A 20,488-nucleotide genomic window follows, 5' to 3' on the forward strand; every position below is an offset into this window, starting at 1 on the left:
CCCCCCCGCCGTCTCTCCATGCTTTTATAATGCTTTAACTTGGAGCATGTACTGTAGGCACATACTGCAGAAGATATGCTGTACAGGTTATAGGGCAGAGAATGTAGCTGTACATCCCATTCAAATTTCTTATTTTTAATATTCAAATTATATTTAGATTTCTAATGCTCAAATTTAGCCTATAATTAATATTTACTATGTACCTATACACTGTATACATGGACTTATGCATTGCCAATGCAATTTTCCGCATGTGGTTGTTATCGTAGCATGTGCTCTCAGGTTCGTCGTTGTCAAGTGATATCTCATTTTGACCTTACATGATCTGCAGATTCCTACAGCTTTATTTTTTCTTTTTTGATGGAAATCCTCAAAGAAAAAAGTCCATACATCGCTTCTTAAATGGACAGGTGTGGTGATCTCAGTGGGTGCATAGCTTTAAGATAGTAAGATTGTGATTTAGAAAATGTTCTTGTTCATCAGATGTGACAAAAGCCTTTTATTTTCACCTTGCATGTAGGCCAAGGCAAGATTTGCTAACGTGCAAACGTAATGGTCGCAGTTTTAAACCTTTACACACATACTGTAGTTAATATTGTGAAATGGAACTAGTTTTTTTTTAGTTTTTTATTTAACCTTTATTTAACCAGAAAAACCCATTGAGATTACATCTCTTTTCAAGGGAGTCCTGGCCAAGACAGCGCACAGATCACACATTCCGTACATTACAGACAATTTCATAACATTTCATAAAACTTTTAAACATTCACAGACCATAGATTCATTCCAAACCTTGAGCAGAGTTTAAACTGGCCAATTGCAACCCTCCTTTAATTTCCAGAACTTTGTATTGTTCCATGTTGTGGGGGCAGAATAGTGAAATGCCACCTTACCACTCTCTTTGCGGACACTTGGTACAGCAGTAGCAGTAAGTCTTGGTGACGAAAGAATACAGTCTATCTGCTTTTGGTTAGGCTTAGTTAAGTTTAGGCAACAAAATACTTAGGGGTGAGGAACCATCAGGTTATTAAAAATAAATAAAAAAAGTGACTGTTGATTTATGGTCTCACACGGGACATGAACCTCAGTGAACATCCTGGTTTTGTTTAGCCGTCCTCCACCCCAACCTGCCTTAGCACTCGTATACCTTGTTACCTTCAGCGTTTGCTGTGTAGTACTTAATTTGAGTATACTTCATGTGAAGATCTGTGGGGTGCCCCTTTAATTTTGCAGCATCTTGCACCGTCACACATGCATGAACAGGTGGCATAAAGCTTTAGTTACACTCTCTCTTTACATCTGTGGGATAAGGGTTGCTTTTCCCACACGTTCTCACGTCTCCATCTCCCACTGGTCTGGGTGGTTACAGATTCCCTAATGCATCTTTTATGCTAGCCACACAAGTGATGACAGGGTTACCATATTCCCCCTACACCAGCATGGCCTGCTTTGATTTACTTCTTTAGGGTTTTGAGCATCAGGAATGACTTAGAGTAATATCTTGGTTCCTGGCAATCAAAAAAGATGAACGTGTATGCATTGCATAGGCAGGGTTAATTTGGTGATGCAAACCTAACATGTACAATACTGCCGCCTTGTGGAAGGCGGGGAAACCACACACCACTGCCAGACAATTAGATTAGCAGATTACTGCATACCTCAGACATTTTCCCCCCAGTTTGTGCCATTAGTCATGTAGAGTCTTAGAAATAGATGTCTGAAATACATTTATTAAATAAAAAACACTCTTTTTTTGCAGTGCAGTAACAATAATACAAAATATTTGGAAGATTAACAGTTGCAGTGCTCTGGTTATCATTGTGTACATCATATTTAAAAATGCATTTTCCTGAAAGAGTTTTCAAACAAAGGTACAAAAGACTAAAAACATACCAAATAGCTAAAATTAAACCTAGGGAAATTTGTTGTCCAATTTTGAAATATCTATAAAATTAAATCAAAATATGCTATGGTAGCATATAACACATTTTTAGTCTGCAAAATAAAATGCACTGTGCAACCAGAGTAACAAAAAGTAACAAGCAAGTTTGTTAAATCACCAGGTGTCCAATTCCTTTTTTCACAAGTTTTAGCCAAAAGACAGAAAGTAAATATGTGAAAAGCAGAAGTGCAGCATGTGACCATGTTTGGTCCAAATGGCTGTTAATAATGCTTGTCTCTCAAGCTAAAGGGAACTTCTAGAAGTACTAAAGGGCCAATAAATGAAGCTCCCAAGGTATGTGTAAAAAAGAAATAGAAATAAAACGTTGGTATAAATAGGAAAATAAATACTCTTACTATGCTGTACATAGTTTACTAGAGAATGTAGTGTGGGCTTAAACCAGGTGTTTTAGTGGATGATACAGACACAGCCAATGGGTTTCATTGCACTGTCTAGTGGTGAAACTCTAAAGAGTTTCAGTGCAGAGCCATCAGATAAAGCATTCTTTGGTTCACTGAAATACTGAAATGGAGGCTCTTAGGTCAAAAACACTGCTTTTTATGCAGTGTGCACATGACTGAAAATGGATTGTTATAAGGCACTAGCCTGTGGTATCCATGTTTCCATGTCAGTGTCCATGTTTATCCATGACATTGCCATGCCACAGACATTTCCAACCTACAAAAACAGGCTAATTCTGTCAGAGGTGGTAGTTGTGTGTATGTCTAACACAGAACTGAGAAGTAAGTTGTTTCTTTTGCATATACTTAAGCACAGATGTTTACTATGCAAATGTTTATTCTAATGCTGATATAAAAACATAAAAGGGTAATTCTTTTGCGGTGGGCACACTGATCAACTGATCAGTGCCTCAACTAGCTCTCTATAGTCCCCAGAACCGGGAGAAGTCTGAAGACTTTCACATTTAATGCAATCCAATACAACAAAACCAAAAACTATGGCCTTACATTGCCATAGAAATTGCCATGAAATAATACCTCTCTTTTACGGTCTCACCAAAAACGGAGAACTACAGCACTACTTCTTAAAAGGTAATATTTACTGTATCTCCTGGATTGCATGACACTATCAGGTGTTTCTATTACTTCTTCCAGTCCTCCATAACTAGTCACGACAACTGAACAGGCATGCAGTGTGTATTCAATCTTTCAACAAAAGGGCACCTAATAGATAAAGTGAATTATATACCTAATCCATGCATTAATAGCTACAATCCCTCAAGTCAAATTTGTGGTTCGTATGTCCATGTTCATCTTAACTAAGGCTACATAGCACAGTATAAAAGGCACCTCTCTGGGTCTCTTTAGTGTATTAACTCAAAGAAAATATTTGCATAAGGGAGGTACTGAAATGTCAAGTACATCTGTTGATAGATCTTTGGTCTGGTGGACAACGGGCTGATATTGGAACAGGAACGAGAGGGAAATGGAGCCCCAGTATAAACCGGACTTATTCATCTAAACTGTTCAAAATCAGGTTCACAAACTGCAAGTAAAGTATTGTTCAAGTTGCTGTACTTCACAAAGAGGAACACTGATTTGTGTTGGAATTTCTATAGAAAAAGGTTTATCAGTGAAGAACCTTGGCCTAAAAAATACATAGTCCTTTCATTACTGCTGTACATGACCAAAGTGGACCAAAGCAATTTCACTTCCTCCTTATGGTGTTTGCCTTTGAGGTGACGTTGTATCCCTTAAAGCTGTAATATGTCATCATGTGCCATGAAGGGCTGCAAATGTGAACATTTTCATTTAAAACAAAGACTACGCCAGGTCATTGTGTTGCTCCCCTATGGTTAATGTTGTTATTGAGCAATACTGTTCAGAACAGTCCTTGGTTGAAATAAAAACCTTCATACTCTCAGTCCTTCATGGCACATGTGTGACTATCCCTGCCTTGAGCCTGAGTGCTGGCTCTGATCCTGCGACTATTCTGGTCCATTCTGCTACAGTAAATATTTTTAGCCCAGAGAACCTGGTCCAGTAATTACCGGCTCCTTTGGCTCAGTCTGTGCATCCTAGTTTGCTGCACACTACTGAGGCAGAAAGTAAACTGAGTTCAAGGCTGCCAGGGCTTCCTGTCCTTGCCTTTCTGATCAGGAATGTGTTTGTAGCGACATTTGTCCCCAAAATGGCAGCCAGTGGTTCTCCAAAAGTAACACTCGTCTCCATTCACTGGGCCACGTCGTCGAGGTCTGGGAAGAGAGGAAGATGACATAAATAAACAGTCCCTCCAGGATTTTGCAACCCCCCCCTAATTCACGCATATTCAACCAATTCCTGTGAATTTGGTACGACTCGCAATTTTGACCAATTACCGCAACTTTTCCGCATATTTGACCAATAACCAGAGTTTCCTGCGACTTCAACCAATCCCAGCAGTCCCTGCAGCACTCTGAGAGCCACTGACCAAGTGGGAGTGAGAACTGGTCAAAATAATTTCCTTGTTTCTGATATGAAGACGAGACGTGTGACTCAAACATTTCACATTTACCAACAAAACGTACAGCGAAAGGCCGCACTGTTAACCTGTATACATTTTAACATCAATGTACGCTGTAACGCTGAAAGCCGCCACCGTTTCAATTCTGTTGGCTCTCTGCAGCGGGTGGGGCTGCAGCTCAGTTCCCCCCTCGACTGACGCACACGTGCGCAAACACACACGGTGGATGCAGGAAAAAACAGATGAGACGTACAAAATGACCTAAATTATCGCAATGTTATACAAAAGCTCCTACCAAATCAGCTGTTTAAGGCCGCAACATTCAAAAAAAAAAAAAAGGCCGCAAAATCCTGGAGGGACTGAATAGAGTATAAAAGCAAATAAAACTGCAATCCTTTTGTATGATTTCAGTGACCAACAGTTTCTAAAGTGAGGCTGAAGTGTTTCTTACCCGGCAGCTGCCCCTGCCTGCTGTGTAACAGGGAGACAGGGCTTAAGTGGAAAGGGAAGGACCCTCTGAGTGCGACGGTCAGGATAGCGCACCACTAAACGTGTGTTCTCAATACAATAACCCTGTGAGAGGAATCATATACACAACTCGTCCATAACAATGTACTTCAAAAATCAGACACACTATTGAAAGAGGGGAACCAACCAAGTTCTCACATTTAGTTTCTCCATGGCCCGAGCTGCCATGTTTGCATTCTTGAAGTTGACAAAAGCGCAGAATCTCTCATGCAGAACACGGATACTCTCAATCTCACCATACCTGCAATGCAAAGCAAACAGACAAATCAATAACCACTTTGGTTAAATATTAAATGTCCATGTTTCTGTTCTCACACACACACACACACACACACACACACGCACACACACATTTCTAATTATTGAAATATGAATAGGACATTTCAAGTCATGAATTTGGTTAGTATATAATATTGTAGTGGGCGAGGGTCATACATTTTAAAAAGGTCCCAGAGGTGTTTCTCAGTTAGCTCCGTGGTCACATTGCCCACCCACAGAGATGGACAAGGGCTTCTGAAAGAGATACAAAGAGAAAGAATGACACTGAAATAAATAAAATCACAGTTCAGATACATAATTTGTTAAAACCTCTTAAAAAAAAACAAAAACACTAAAAAAGGTGTGACAACCTATAAAGAATAATTAGTGAAAGAAATCCATTCAGCCACAAGAACCCTTCTGGCCCCAAGCTTTGATTTGACAAACAAATGGTCACCTACCCAGGTTGCGCAACTAATGGATCTTGGCTCTCAGCTGCAAAACAAAAAAAGCTTCATCAATAGAAAAATAACGTTGTAGGATTTTAACATATAGCCTTTTACTGCTTACAATACTGCTCTCCAATGTTGCATAGAGAAAATACAAGCTTTTTTTTTAGAAAATACAGTATGTACATGTGATCATACCCCTGACGGCATCAGAACAAGACGCTAGAACAGCCTGCACAGTTGAAAATCTCTCCAGCAGTAGAACACTTTGCATTTCTTCAAAACCAAACTCCTGAGGAAAGAATAGAGAAACATTAATAACCAGTCATGACAATTCAACAAAGGAATTACATTTTAAATCAAGAGGACTCGTTTAAAAACAAAATGTTGCTTCTAAAAACAAAAAAAGGAAAATTCAAAAGGGGCAGCAGCTCTGGTAATTTTCCTTTACGGCTGCCTGGCTTACAGGAAACACCTTTATGACTTAGTTTGGTGTTGTATTTACCATTAACTGCAGCACTTTGCAGTTAAAGAGGTCATTGACAGCCTCCTCACAGTCTCTGTCGAGTTTCAGCACCTGCTCCATAGCCTTCTCTGCCTCACTGTACCGCTACAACACACACAAAACCCCACAAAAATGAGTAGGTAAAGGCTAATCTCATCACACTATAGTGTGAAGCTATTCAGCAGATATTTCTTTGATTACATGCTCTATCCCGTGTACCCACCTTCATGCCCATGAGAGCACTGCCCTTGCGGAAGTGTCCTTTGGGCCAGTCTGGGGCCAGCTGAATGGAGCGTTCAGCATCTGCCAGGGCCTGAGGGTACTGCTCCAAGCAGTAATAGCAATAGGAACGATTCCCAAAAAACCTACATGACATAATTTAATGCAAACGGAATACGTTAGATGTTTTTAAAATGTATGTACTCTCTTTGTCATAAACTAGTCATGACCTCAGATGATGTACCTGTAATCCTTTGGATCACATTTGATGGCTTCTGTAAACATACTGACAGCTTGTGTGTACTGCCCCTCTTGCACCAGCTTAATGCCTTTTTCTGCAAAAAAGGAAAAAAATGCTTGTAAATAATTATCTGGTGATTTGGCAGCCCGAGGCCTCAACTGACCTCGGTGCTGCATGCTGACATGCTTGAACAAAGAGAATTTGTACTTAATAATTTCTTTGAAGGCTTTGGCTCTTTTTAGATATTATAAGGCTGGTTATCTGCCTTGCTATGCGAAAAACATTTCTTACCTGTCAGTGACGCGCTTTTCTTAGTCGTGGTGTCAGTTCCATTTGTCTGTAAGAAAACATTTTTTTATCAGTTCATATACACAGCTGTGAAAATGTACTTGATCACCAAGTTCTGAACATCTTCAAAGGAAGTGCTTTGATTTGCGTTTTCAAATTGGGTGCACACAATTTGCATAAACACACACACACACAACACACACACCACACACCCACACAACACACACACCACACACACACACACACAACCACACCACACACACCACACACCACACACACACACACACACACACACACACACACACACACACACACACACACACATTGGACTTTGGAAGTTACTGCTGCCACAAGAAAAATAGTGCACAGGAGTTCTTGTCATAACTTCCTATCTTACATTATCAATCAGCATTCACTCACCTCTCTCCTGGCCTCATTTTCCTTGTTTTCTTTGGACTTGCGACTTGATCCTTTGGGTTTGATATGGCTAGCAGCATTAGCAAAGAAGGCGCTGCTCACATCCCACTCTGGCTCCTGTGGGACACAGAAAGTCAGACACTGGTGTTCAATCAGGTGCCATCCAGACATACAAGCATGCAGGCTTTTTATATCAAACAAATACTACCTCCAACTGATTTGCGGACTTTAACTTGAGATGTGGCAATTATTGGTCACATTTTATATGGTGGCGTTTGGCTGGAGTTAAAACCTGCATATTCTTGAGAATTGGTGGCTTGTATATAAAAATGATAGCAACAGAGAATTCATTCATGCATCTTACTCAAGTTTATTTCCCCTACCTCTTCAGTGGATCTGGCTTGGTTTTTCAGATGTTCTTTGATTCCTGAAGAAGCCATAACAGGAGCAGCGATGTGGTTGTGTGAGGCAGCAGAGTTTGCCTCATTTTTCTCCTCTTTTTGCACTCCTTGTTTCTCTTCTTCAGCACCAACGTCTGCTTCTGACTCGCTCTCATCAAGTTCAGACTCCCCACCTCCATCCTCATCTTCATCATCCTAATGCATAGGACCATATAAATATCCAGTTATTTACAGTAAAAGCACATGTAGATTGCATTCCTAAAGGGAATAATGTGATTATTACCCGTTCAGCACTCTCATTTGGCTTAACCAGCTCTTGCTTCTTACGTTTTCGTCGCCGCTGAAACAGATGCAGTGCTCAACACATCAAAAAAAATGCATGACTTTACCCATCACACATAGCATCATAGACTTTACGGGGTGCAAGGATTTACCTTCCTCTTGGCTTTGCGTCGCTCTGCCCTCCGTCTGACCTTCTCCTCCTCACTGAAATCCTCCTCTCCATTTAATGCATCCTAAGCGCGCACACACGCACACGCACACACACACACACACACACACACACACACACAGTTGAATGTTGCACATTTTACCTTCCCGCTTGCTGTCTTGACTCCTGACAATGCCCTGTCAGTCTGACACCATTTGTTTACCTGAGACAAAATGGCATCATCATTTGGGTCAGGGGTTGCGGCGCCACAGTCCATCTGCTCCTCCTGCTCCTGGACAGGGGGGCCTGTTGGGAAATACACAGGTCGTCAGCTCCTATGAACCTGATTACATGGCGGTGCCATGTTCATCTGCTACACTCTGCGGTGCCCAGCTACGTCCTGCTGTGCCTTGTAATGCCGCACAGTGCCCTGCTATGCCATGAACGAACTGCTACAAACTACTATTTTTTCTATTTTTGTTATTTCCACTAACCCCAACCGGCCCGTCAGACACCGCCTACCAAGAGCCTGGGTCTGTCCGAGGTTTCTGCCTAAAAGGAGTTTTTCCTCGCCACTGTCGCACTGTTGCTTGCTCTGGCGGAAAGTACTAGAACTGTTGGGTCCTTGTAAATTCTGGAGTGTGGTCTAGACCTACTCTATCTGTAAAGTGCCTTGTGATAACTCTTGTTATGAATTGATACTATAAATAAAATTGAATTGAAAATTACACTGTCCTCATTTTTGTCAACAATTAGGAACCAGATAGGGTTTCAATTGAAACAGCTCTATTCCAAAATATGGCTTGTTCTTAAAATGATACGTCATTATTTAAAGATGCAGTAAGCGATACTATGCAAAGACTGTTGATATTTGAACTCAATAACCAAACAAATACACCCCTCCTTCAGAAGCTCCGCTCCCCAGACTCATCGACAGATAAACACTGGCCGGCCGGAAAATACAGGGCTAGGTGACCGTAAAGCTATTTACGTAAAGCTGAATTTGACATAAAGTGTATTGGATTAACATCACTCACTATACGTTTAAGCACATTATATTCTATCAGCTAGTAACGATGTAGCCATCAGTTAGACATGCCTTAATACTAACATGTGGTGTGATGCTTTGCAATAATGTTGTTCTGTACAAGATGTAAGTGACTTTCTTTTTTTTTTAAAGCCAGGAAAGCTTAACATGAGACAAGAATGCACACAGAGATTTTAATCCAAATGGTTTCTTTTTAGTTGCTCAAACTTTTTTGCTGTCACAGGCCCAACATGCAACACACAGCTGCCTTGGACACTGCTGTTTGGACAGAACGGTATCTTTTCTCAGAAACGTGGTTGAATATGACCACCACTGCCTTGTGATGTGCTGGTGCGTGTGTGTGCTGGTGCGTGTGTGTGCGTGTGCGTGTGCGTGTGTGTGTGTGTGTGTGTGTGTGTGTGTGTGTGTGTGTGTGTGTGTGTGTGTGTGTGTGTGTGTCCGATCAAACCAGAATTACGGAGCTGATTTCAGCATCAGACAAATGAAAAGACAAAAGGAAGCAAAACACTGGACCATGCAGATATTCTGTGGTGTCAGATTTCTATTTGTTCAGTAAAGAGTTTCAGAGAAGTTACTTGGTCTGTGACTCATGTTGTGACTCAGGACGCACTGATGTGAGTGATTGCAACTCTCCTACTTCTCAATACTGTTTTGCCCTTTAAGCATATTACATTTCTTGTGGGGAAAAAGAAGACAGGCAACCACTGGACTTCCTCATGCTGTATATTCTATATGGTACTGGGGATCTGGTTAACATTTTAGAAAGTGATGATAAATGCAACAAAAAGTCACTGCCTTAACCATCCATGCATGTACATTACACACACTTTTTTTTACATAGATCTGTAGCACCAAGTGTTGTTGTTCATCTTTACAATAAGTGAATGTCTCAAAACCTACATAGAAAGTGGAAGGAATTTTAGCTGTCTGTGTATGGCTCACTACTCAAATGTCAAGAAACAACCACTGCTTACGTGCAGCTCCATCCCATTAGCTGAATCTGTTTTTTGTTAAATCCTAACTATATATAATGGAATGTCCTCCTAACAAATAAAAGACCCAAGATCAATGGACAAAAGCCTCTCCCCTTCAAGGAGACTGCTTAAATTAGTCTTGAGTTGAATGGTGAGCTCTTTCAACAGGAATGTAAATACTTGTGTAATCATGGACTGGAGTGGAAATCAGCTTCACAGTTTGATTTTCTTTACAGGGCATTACACAGAGAGGGAGAGAGAGAGCATGGCCTTATCATTTACACAATAACTAAATCAGGTGTCAATGGTTTTAAGTGATTTTGCAAACTGACTCGGTGACTCATCTCATTGTTTTGGATGCAGATGAGTCTTTACAAAGTTGGCATGGACAGTTTGTGACATGACAGAGCTCAGTCTGCACTACATGGAAACCAAACACATATGGAGAAGCAAGAAGAAAAACATGACAAGTGTGGGCACATAACATATAATACACATAACGTGATTCTCAAGCATACTAGGCTATTCTAAATGTACCATTGCGCAAGTTCTGGGCTACAGGGCATTTGCCACTTATTTGAGGCATTGTTATCATACCAACATGAACCGTGGAATGTACTTCTGATCTGTATTAGTTTAGGCCTTTTACGCACATCTCCTGCTATATAAAGCATACTTATTAGACTTGTAAGTGATGTTATTACTGGCGTTGTTAATGGAAAAGTCTGTGAAAAGTGTTTTAGATTATTACGTTATTACAACAACTTTATGGCACCGACTGCGCAAACTTGGAAGTGGTGCAAGCAAGGGTGGAACTGGCTAGAGGGGAACTTTCATTGTTTAACCGAGAAGTAAATTGAACTTCACGACAAAGACAACTGCGCAATACTATCATAAATAAACGGTTAAATAAACCGCGTGTTGGATAATATCCACCGTTTCATTGTCACACGCACTTCGTTATCACTTACGGGATCAATTTTTACTTGTGGTCGAGTTTAGAAAGTTTTGAAAAAGTGGGACGTTTCTTACCGCTCCCGAGTCCCAACAGCCTGCATATATCTCTGGTGAATTTCATGAGTGCAACCATCCAGCATTATCGTCTCATATATCCCACAAAAAAATATTTAAACAATTGTTTAAGTCAGTGTGACCACGTTTGTAACATTGGGACAATCGTTATCGAATCTGCGGGAATCTTTTGGTGGTTTAGTCCACTTCCTGAGCGTCAAACGCCGACGCTGGATCCACCCTGAGCTGCGTCTTAAAGAGACAGGACACCGATTATTGAACCTTTCAGGTCTAATAATATAGTGAGTTAAATACCAACCGAGAATAACATTTATGCATGCCTTCTATCGCTAATTAAGAATGATAATAATATTAATAAAAAACAATAATTGCATTATTAATTGAATTGATATACATTTTATTGTCATAACATGATATTAACAATTGTGATACTTGATGGTTATTACAAGTGTAACCGGGTGGTGAATTTGATGGAACACCCCCATCATATATATTTATTGGTACCTACTGTATGTATTTTCTATTCTTGTATTTAATTCAATTGTTCTAAACATATAAAATAAATTCGTTTTCAGTTCAATATTTTAGCCACTAGGCGGGGGTGTCGCGCGTCATGTAGCGGTGCCGCTTTGTAGTCTGACAAGTGTGTGTGAAGCAGGGCCGGATTAACAATTTCCTGTGCCCTGGGCAACAAGACTCAAATTTAAACTTCACCTTCAGAGGCTCGGGGGCAGCTCAGTCGCTCCAGTCTTTGCCGGGATGCAGGGCTGCCACCAGTTACCTTTTTTGACCACCTGCCACTGGCACTTTTTAACAGCCTCATACATTTTGCCTCATAAAGGTTAAAAACAGAAATTGATGTGTGGTTTATGATCCTATCCTGTCCTCTTCATGGTACCCTACTCATGCCCATTGCGTCGTCATCACTGCTGTAGTGGGGGGGCGTCGATAGTCCTGCATAAAGGCATAATTTCCTATCCTGGGCTGGGACTCACATTCATACAGTTTGATAAAGTACTTATTGCACTTTAACTTATCATTGCACATACAATAACGTGGCAGTCCTCAATTTAGGTTCCTGTACATCTCATCTACGGTTTTTCCTGCATCCACTGTGTGAGATTGTGTGTGTTTATGTGTGTGTGTGTGTGTGTGTGTGTGTAAGTTGCGGTCTCATGGGGGGAATGGAGCAGCAGCCCCGCCTGCTGCAGTGAGCCAACAGGTTTGAAACAACAGCAACTTTCAGTGGCTTTATAGTGAAAAAACGTTACAGCGTACATTGATGTTAAAATGTATACACATTGGCAGGACGGTCTGAAAAGTTTTGCGCGTTTTTTTGCCGTTTGTTAGTGAATGTGAGATGAGTCACACACGTCTCGTCTTCATATCAGAAACACGGAAATAAATTTGACCCATTCGACCCATCTTCCAGTTATGAGGGCCCCTGATTGGTCCGGGCCCGTATGCAGCTGCGTACCCTGCTTACTGATAGTTACGCGTTTGAATCACTCAATTCTCACTGGCTACTTGGCAATGTGGCAGGTAGATTTACAGTGTTACCCTCCAATTGCAAAATTCACCCTCCTTTGGCAGGTGGTCGGGTGTTAATTTCAGGCCAAGGCCACCACAACGCAGCAGCTCGTCCTTGCTTGCTGCGCAAGAAACTACGGACACTGTTTTTTTACGTGAGTTGCAACAATCTGCACATAATTAGGAAAGTGAGGACCGCGTTTATCTAACATAATATTGGACGATGCCCAGGGCCCCTTAGATGTTCTGTGCCCCTGGGTAAGTGACCAGTTAACCTAATGTTTAATCCAGCCCAGGTGTAAAGTTGTGCATTCCGCCCTTTTTGCAGATAGAGTAGGTCTAGACCCCACTCTATAATTTACAAAGACCCAACAATTCCAGTAATTCCCCCAAGAGCAAGCATTTAGTGCAACAGTGGCGAGGAAAAACTTCCTATTAGGCAGATACCTCGGACAGACCCAGGCATCAGTAAAATAAATATAAAAGTAATTTTCTGTCAAAGTATATTTAACTTGTAGAAAACACATTAGGCAGCAGTCACCTAACACTAACTTTATTACAACATAAATTCGTTGTTTTCACGTTTATAAAAAGAAAACACTGAACAGTGTGCTTTTTCACAGAGGGACATTTTGACATGTCATAGTAGGAAAAGCACAGGTGTAAATAATAAAATGAATGATGGCTGGATTCCATTTAGCTGCTTCAGTTTCAGGGTCTTGAGCCTTACTGGGACAGCTGAATACAACATAGCCATAGTCAATGTTATTCGTAACACCTGTGTTTTCCTACCACAACAAGTCAAAATATTCAGCTGTGAAAAAGACCTATGAGATTTCTCTTGTATCCCATGTAAAACACACCAATAATCATTATGCATAGTTAAAAAGAAAAAGAAAAACAGTAGCTTGATATCATTTGAATTTATTCATAAAAAGTTGTAAAAAGTCCCATTGTGGTTAATTGCCATCATTAGATTAACAGTTAATTTCATTGAGACAAGTTGTCAGTTATTCTCTAAATGGATTTATCATTAGTGTTTAACATCAGGAGTGATTGACTAGTGGACTTTTGACATGGACGACCTACAATATAAAAAGCCTAAAAGCCTCTTTTACTCTTTTACTCCCCTCTCGTCTTTCATCCCATGTAACTTGTATTATTGAATCAACCTTTTTCTTTTCAGATACCCTAACAAACATAATGTGGTGGAGAGACAGCTGATCAGATAGATAGTTGGAGTGAGTTTTGAAATTATTTTCTCAAATCAGTCAAATTCACACTGATAGGCGGACCACACACTAATGGCATCAGATCTTTCAGCGACGCTTCAGGTCAGCCATGACAGCGAGCGCTGCGTTCCAACCGGGGGAACCCATTACACCACCACCTAAAAAAAATGTATAAAATGGACAAGAATTAGTCAGTCTTGGCCTGTGTGGATAAATCAGTAACAGTTTACTCACCTGACATCATCAAGTGACTTATGTAATGCATTAAGGTTCATTAACTGTGCTTTTCTAACTCCAGACAAGTTAACATCAATTATTGTGCTTGCACTACAATATACACAACCAACAGCCACATTTGGAATTCAATATTCAGCTGAGGATTCAGCATTAAAAGCAAACCTGGATGAGAGCCACTGCCACACAGATACAGCCCTTTGATTGGTGAACGGTAGTCTGAGAGAGAGGGCAAAGGTCGTGCTAGGTAGAGTTGGTCCAGCGACATTGATCCATGGAAAATATTCTGTAAATACAAAACCAAATTGTTAACTTTTCTTTTTGTTTCTTGATATAGTATATAATGTTATGATAAAACTATCCCTGTTTAATGACTGCCTCATACAGTCATACGTAAAAAAAAAAAAGAGAGTTTGTGTCACTTTATGTAGCGGATATGAACTTTGATTCTACCTCATGGGTTGTTGTAAAATTGTCTGTAACCATTAACTGCTTATACAGCAGGTCTGTCCCTGAGCAGATAGTGAACAACAGAACACTGCAGAGTATGCAAATGCATTCCTCATCCAGTTGACAGTTGATTGTGTCGAGCAAATCAGTTGCCCAGCTCTACAATGTCTACAGTGTATGTACCCCTCCAGTGAGCCCAAAGATCCTCTCCAGGTCAGGTGGAGCCAAGATGTCCCTGCCCACAACTGACTTTTTAAACCCTGGTGCGTATTGCTCCACCCAGTCAAATACTGAAGAGACAAACACAGGCTTTTATCACTAAAACAGGTTAATCAGTACACATTTAAATTGTAAAAAACACTGTTCACCAATTTTGGAATCTCACACACATTTATATATATATATATATATATATATATATATATATATATATATATATATAGATCGATATAGATATATATTTACTATATAGATAATATATATATATACACACACATTATATTTATCATTTTAAGATTAGCCTCAAGCACAGCGCTAGAACTCTTTGATCATTTTGTGTTTCAAACCAGTGTCTGCGTAGGCCTCCTTGTCCTGGTCGGTCCACTCCCTGCCCTCTATGTGGTAGGGGTGAATTGGGTGAACAGTGACACCGCATGGCAGCCAGGGGGAGCCAGAGTAGGATCCAACACAGAGGGGATAGTCATCTCCAGCATGGGTCTACAGCAGTGGGGCATGATGAGACAAGATGGTGGGAATTTGAGATAAAACAATGTTTTAAGCTACAGCGGGGCAGAGCCAGACACTGTAAACATTTGGGAGATCCCCCCCCCCCCTCCCCCATTTACAGCAGCTATATGCAAGTCATTTTATACAATAGAATAACTTAAAATCTGTATTTGGGGGAAAAAACATGATAGTTGCCAAGGCAAAATATCCTCAAGAGCCTACATCCTATTTTGTATTCCATCATTCCGATACCTTCATACAAACGTTGAAGATGAGTAAATCAGAGAGACTAAAGGGAAATATCACAAAGTTGAATATATTTTAAAAACATTTGAGGATGGAGCCTCAGAAGGAGTAGAGTTTAATTTTTTCAGATATACATTAACTCAATATCAAGTTAATGTGCAGCAGAGTGTACAGCTTTGTGCACTGTAACGGAAAGCTGTAGCAGGAAAAGTTAACACCTGTTTTCCAACGCGTTTGTGACGTTGAACATGACACACTAGAAAAAAAACAGACAGGCATACTCATGTATTGACAATGGAAAAGGAGTCTATCTGCAATTTTTTTTAAATCTGTTTACTTAAACACATATCCACGCTAAATTATGGCGCGAAAAGGGTATTAGGGTTATGTGTATGCTTATCCAGAGACTATTTGCAGAGCCACTGTCGCTGCAACCGGAGCTTATCAAGACAATTGTGACTGGTTTAAAGATATGCAAACAGCCCAGAGTTTCTTTCTCCTATCCTGCAATGTGTGTGTGGAGGAGCCAGACCTTACTCTGCTGCGCTGTGGAGATAGGTCTGGAAATGCGAGACTATGTTGACATTAATGAATGGAGAAAATAACTACTACAAGGCACATAAAATTATAGTGTCAAGATATATATGACGATTTGTACAGTGGTATTCCTGTGATATTTACCTCCAGTTGAATCTCAAGCATGTATGGTCAATTTGGTTGCTGAATGTATTGTTGAACCTTACTTGAGGAAAACGTGTTATGTGTTAAAGTGTTCATTTGGAAGTCTGAAGATGAACCTTGCTGAGGGACGACCATTTATGGCCTCCTTGTATGCAGTCTCCAGGAGCTCCACGCTTTCACAGTTGAGATGAATGGAACATTGATGGTGGGGTCCAGGTTTATCGTCTGGTGTGGGAGCTGCTAGAAAGTTTGGTAGCTTGTCCACTGCCACTGTAAAAAATTAAACAGGTCAGAACAAAGAAAATTACATGGAATGCGCTCTGTGTCTTTTTTTAAATCCATTTTTATTTTTCTATAGTGTGTACTGAAGTTTCTGTTTACTTAAATTGTTTGAATTACAATTAAGGTAATCTACAGTATATCCTTGACGTTCCACTTCCGGGATTGGTCCGTTGCTGCAGGAAAATCTGCCGGATTGTACTAAATCCAGACAGCTAGCTAGACTATCTGGTCAATCTGAGTTTTCTGTTGCATGACTATACAACTTTTAAACGTACACGTTCCACCAAAACAAGTTCCTTCCGAGCCTTTTTTGCAGCGGCACCCCAACTTTTCTCCAGTGATTAGCACCACCCAAGATGGTTGTGATTGGTTTAAAGAAATGCCAATAAACCACAGCATGTTTTCCTCCCATCCCCAAATACTATGCAGAGTAGCCAGACTCTCTTCCATTGCGCTTTGGAGGAGGGTCTGGCAAAGCAAGACTACAATTAGGGCAACTCTCAGTGCAAGGAATATGTTGCGCCTGACACTGCTTACTATCGTTAAGTCTAAGAAGCATTGCACTGTCGGCACTGTAAAAGATCAGTTGGGAGTAAAGACTTCCCGAGTAATAAAGCCCTACAGATCAGGCTCTACTGTAATTCACAAGCAGGAGCACCAATTGGCACCACACAAGAAGCTGAAGAACACTAAACATCTTTTTAGTTTTGTGTGCTTTCACTGTTTTATAATACCCCAAACATTGAAACTTGTGTCTTAGGCAGTGACCTAGACTACGTTTACACATGGGCAGCTATTTTCATAAACGGACATTTCAACCTCTCCGGTTTCAAAAATAACATTGTGCATACCTGTCAGTTTTCAGAAAAGTGTTCATTTACACTTGTAGGCGGCAGTGTAACAAGAAGCTCAAGCCCACATTAGCCAATCAGAATCCCGAAAAAACAACAACAGCAACAAATCACTTCCTCTCTCTTCTCTTCTTCACTTCCTCGGCTGCTTAAACTTTCGTTTGTCTCAGTTTACATGCAAATGTGCAAACGAAGATTTCAAAGATCTCCACTCTGGCCGGAGTTTTTAGAAAGACTCGTTTTCAGAGGCAAATTCTCCGTTTGCATGTAAATGAAGGGCACAAATGAAGGGAAATGTCTCTGTTTGTCAAAACAACCATGTACGTGTAACCAGGTCACACAACTAAGAGCTGATCCCTCTTGATACACAATCTGTTTGTGGCTTATAGAGAGAGTAGCAACTCTAGAGGTATAGTGAGAGTAAACAAAGTGTCTCCCCTGTAATTTCTGACCACAGTAGGAAATCTGGAGCAGGAAAAGTTAACTCTCTTTGATTTCATGTTGTTTATGGAGAAGTAGAACCAGGAAATGAGTAGGGGAAATGCAACGCTACCGAGAGTGCGTCACACGTCAGACTATGGTGTAGAGTCCGTGTCTCCATTAACCTACGTACGTAGCCAAGGCGTAGATTTAACGCAGAAGCATAAATCATGCTTTACTGTGAAAGTAAACATAATCATGATTTGAGGCAGCTTTAAAGAGAAAAGGGTCTCTACTGTATCTCAGGAGTGGGAAGATTTTATTTTATTTTGACAGTCAGCACCGGATACGATTGATATATTCATTTATTTTAGCAGTCGAACCATACAGTCTGTGGTCAATACACAAGAGCTACCAGCTAATGAAAGATCTGCATATAAAATCAATTAATAGGACAGAAACAGAACAGATTTACCATTGATCTTGGTCACAGGTGAGGTGTAGTCTATTTGATCCACGGCTTTGATGAACTCTGGAGAAAGGGCAGCCTAGAACGAAAACAGGAAGCCAGAATAAATCATATTTTCTGGTGCCATGATTACATGTAGTGTTTATTTTGACATATTACCTGTGGTGTGAGGTTCTTGAAGGTAACATATGGGGTGGCATTTGATAAAACAACTTTACTGTGGATCTCTGTGCCATCCTTTAGCGCCACACCCTTAGCAGCACCATCTGAACCAACCAAGACCTGTCCTACATCCTGCCAAGGATACATGTTTATGCGTAATGAGGACCAAAATTCAAATGCTAGAAAACAGTTTCCACAAAATAAAGTGCATCAAAATCAGCATAATTAATCAAAACCATATTACCCTCTCAGTGAAAATGTCTACACCATAGGATCGAGCAGACCTGGCAATAGCCTGAGACACGCCTCCCATGCCTCCCTCCACATAACCCCATGCTCCCTTCTCCTTCTCCAGCTCTCCCATTACATGGTGCAAGAGCACATACCTTCAAGGCAAAGTCCATGTTTAATTAAAGGTGCTTAAACCTATAGTTACCAGTAGATGTGTTTATTTTGTGCCACATGGCATCGTAAAATGTGTCTCACCCACTACCAGGATTACTTGGACTGGTCATGGCTCCTATCACAGCATCAGTAGCCAGTGTTGCTTTCAGTGGCTCCGACTCAAACCACTGGTTGAGGATCTACAACACCAAAACCGAGTTAGTCACAATGCAGTCGATAGAAAACAGCAATTAATGCCAAATTTAGTGGAAGCTGTAACAAACCTTCATTATTGGTGCAGTTATAATCTCATAAAAATCGGGAATGTCTCTGCCCAGTTTCAGACCTTTAAATCCAAAAACATAACACCATGACTTAGTTATTGCAAAACAAAATGAGAAAATATAAAAGATAATTTCTCAAGCACACATCCACTAACGCACCACATTTGACAATAGGCATCAGTGTTTTAGCTGCAGCCAGCCTCTTCCTCAGTGATTTAGTGGCAACACCTTGAATGTCGACGGGAGGAGCATCCAAAAGAGGTTGGATAGCTCCCGCTAGCTTCTCAAGGTGTGCAACAAAATCCGGAAAGGCCTGGGTACATGTCGAAGAATGGGGTGAAGATGGGGATGAGCATAAGGATGTGGGATTGTATAAGAAAAAAGGCCGGAATAACTTTATACTGGTGGAAGGACAATGAAGAACTTGTTCAGTATTACTGTGACAAGAGCTTAAATATGCACTAAAGTTGAAAGTGCAGAAACATGCACAATACAGTAAACCATTTACTATAATATAATATGCTATCATAATGCTAAAATCACCTTGGCGTCCTTCTGTGAGAACTTGCCAATCTCCATTTGGTTCATGGCCATATCTGAGCCCAGGGTGAGAGACCTTGGTGGGGCACTCCTCACCCCCTCCTCCAACAAGGGGGTGAAAGCATGGGGATCCCTCAAATACACATTTAGCCCATGTTTCTGAAAACATGTTAACAAAAAATGAAGACCAACTACTTTAAGCCTTCTCATAATGTGCGGAATTAATATATTTTACAACTTTGCTTTGTTTACCTTGAGCTCCAACTCTGCATATATGTGGGGTCTTAATAAGCTTAGCAAATAGGAACACCTGGAGAAGAGGAAACCTGCACACGAGAGTATTGTTACTCTAACAAGGATAAAATAATACATTCATTTTAAGCATGACTTGATAAAACACAAGTTAACACCATGTTTTTAGTTAGAAACGTGTAAAAGTAAAAATTGATAATTACAAAACAGTGTGTAATCCCCGCTGATTATGCATCATTCATTCAACCCCTAATAGCACATTTGCTAGCAGTCTATAAAAATGAAACGTTCATTAAACGTGTTAGTAACCTCCCTGTATACAGTATCCGTGCATTGAGATGCAACTATGGGTGAGCAATAGTTGTATTTTTTTATTTATTTTTGGGGTACATTTGAGTGAACCAACCCTTTATGACCTTGGTCGAGCAAGGATTGTATCCCAGTCAGAGGTCACCCTACCAGGAAAAATTTCCTCTGTAACAGCAGCTCCTCCCAGCACATGTCTGCGCTCCAGTACTGCTGTCTTCAGTCCTCCCTTTTGAAGATAGGC

The 20,488-nt window shown here is 40.6% G+C and overlaps 2 protein-coding genes across 2 annotated transcripts in view; both read right to left on the reverse strand.

Moving 5' to 3' along the window:
* Positions 1–1,703: 1,703 nt before the first annotated feature.
* Positions 1,704–11,417, reverse strand: zgc:123010 (stress-induced-phosphoprotein 1). Its single transcript, XM_032541500.1, has 16 exons — positions 11,196–11,417; positions 8,365–8,447; positions 8,146–8,226; positions 7,995–8,051; positions 7,694–7,906; positions 7,314–7,427; positions 6,897–6,942; positions 6,609–6,699; positions 6,369–6,510; positions 6,146–6,250; positions 5,839–5,932; positions 5,653–5,686; positions 5,369–5,446; positions 5,072–5,174; positions 4,857–4,978; positions 1,704–4,157 (listed from the first exon to the last, which is right to left on the reverse strand). Exons 1-16 carry the CDS (start codon positions 11,251–11,253, stop codon positions 4,022–4,024), a joined length of 1,557 nt encoding a protein of 518 aa, XP_032397391.1. The 5' UTR covers positions 11,254–11,417; the 3' UTR covers positions 1,704–4,021.
* A 2,216-nt stretch (positions 11,418–13,633) lies between these two features.
* The window catches only part of pyroxd2 (pyridine nucleotide-disulphide oxidoreductase domain 2), a 7,602-nt gene continuing 747 nt past the window's right edge, over positions 13,634–20,488 (reverse strand). Inside the window, 15 exon segments of the mRNA XM_032541720.1 lie at positions 13,634–14,115; positions 14,357–14,477; positions 14,825–14,931; positions 15,208–15,270; positions 15,273–15,358; positions 16,411–16,564; positions 18,323–18,395; positions 18,476–18,610; positions 18,723–18,864; positions 18,965–19,062; positions 19,147–19,208; positions 19,306–19,459; positions 19,690–19,845; positions 19,939–20,012; positions 20,398–20,488. The exon segment at positions 20,398–20,488 is cut by the window's right edge and continues 2 nt beyond it. Of these exon segments, the coding sequence (XP_032397611.1) occupies positions 14,045–14,115; positions 14,357–14,477; positions 14,825–14,931; positions 15,208–15,270; positions 15,273–15,358; positions 16,411–16,564; positions 18,323–18,395; positions 18,476–18,610; positions 18,723–18,864; positions 18,965–19,062; positions 19,147–19,208; positions 19,306–19,459; positions 19,690–19,845; positions 19,939–20,012; positions 20,398–20,488 (1,587 nt within the window). The 3' untranslated portion in view covers positions 13,634–14,044.

This window comes from Etheostoma spectabile, chromosome 17, assembly GCF_008692095.1.
Source record: "Etheostoma spectabile isolate EspeVRDwgs_2016 chromosome 17, UIUC_Espe_1.0, whole genome shotgun sequence".
In the NCBI taxonomy this organism is placed as follows: Eukaryota; Metazoa; Chordata; class Actinopteri; order Perciformes; family Percidae; genus Etheostoma; species Etheostoma spectabile.

Coding starts and splice junctions, on each gene's coding strand:
- zgc:123010 (XM_032541500.1), bottom strand. CDS start 11,253: ATGGTTGCACTCATGAAATTCACCAGAGATATATGCAGGCTGTTGGGA. Junction 5,933..6,145: donor GCAAAGTGCTGCAGTTAATG/GTAAATACAACA, acceptor TTCTTTCCTCAG/GAGTTTGGTTTTGAAGAAAT. Junction 5,175..5,368: donor CTCTGGGACCTTTTTAAAAT/GTATGACCCTCG, acceptor TTTGCATTGCAG/GTATGGTGAGATTGAGAGTA.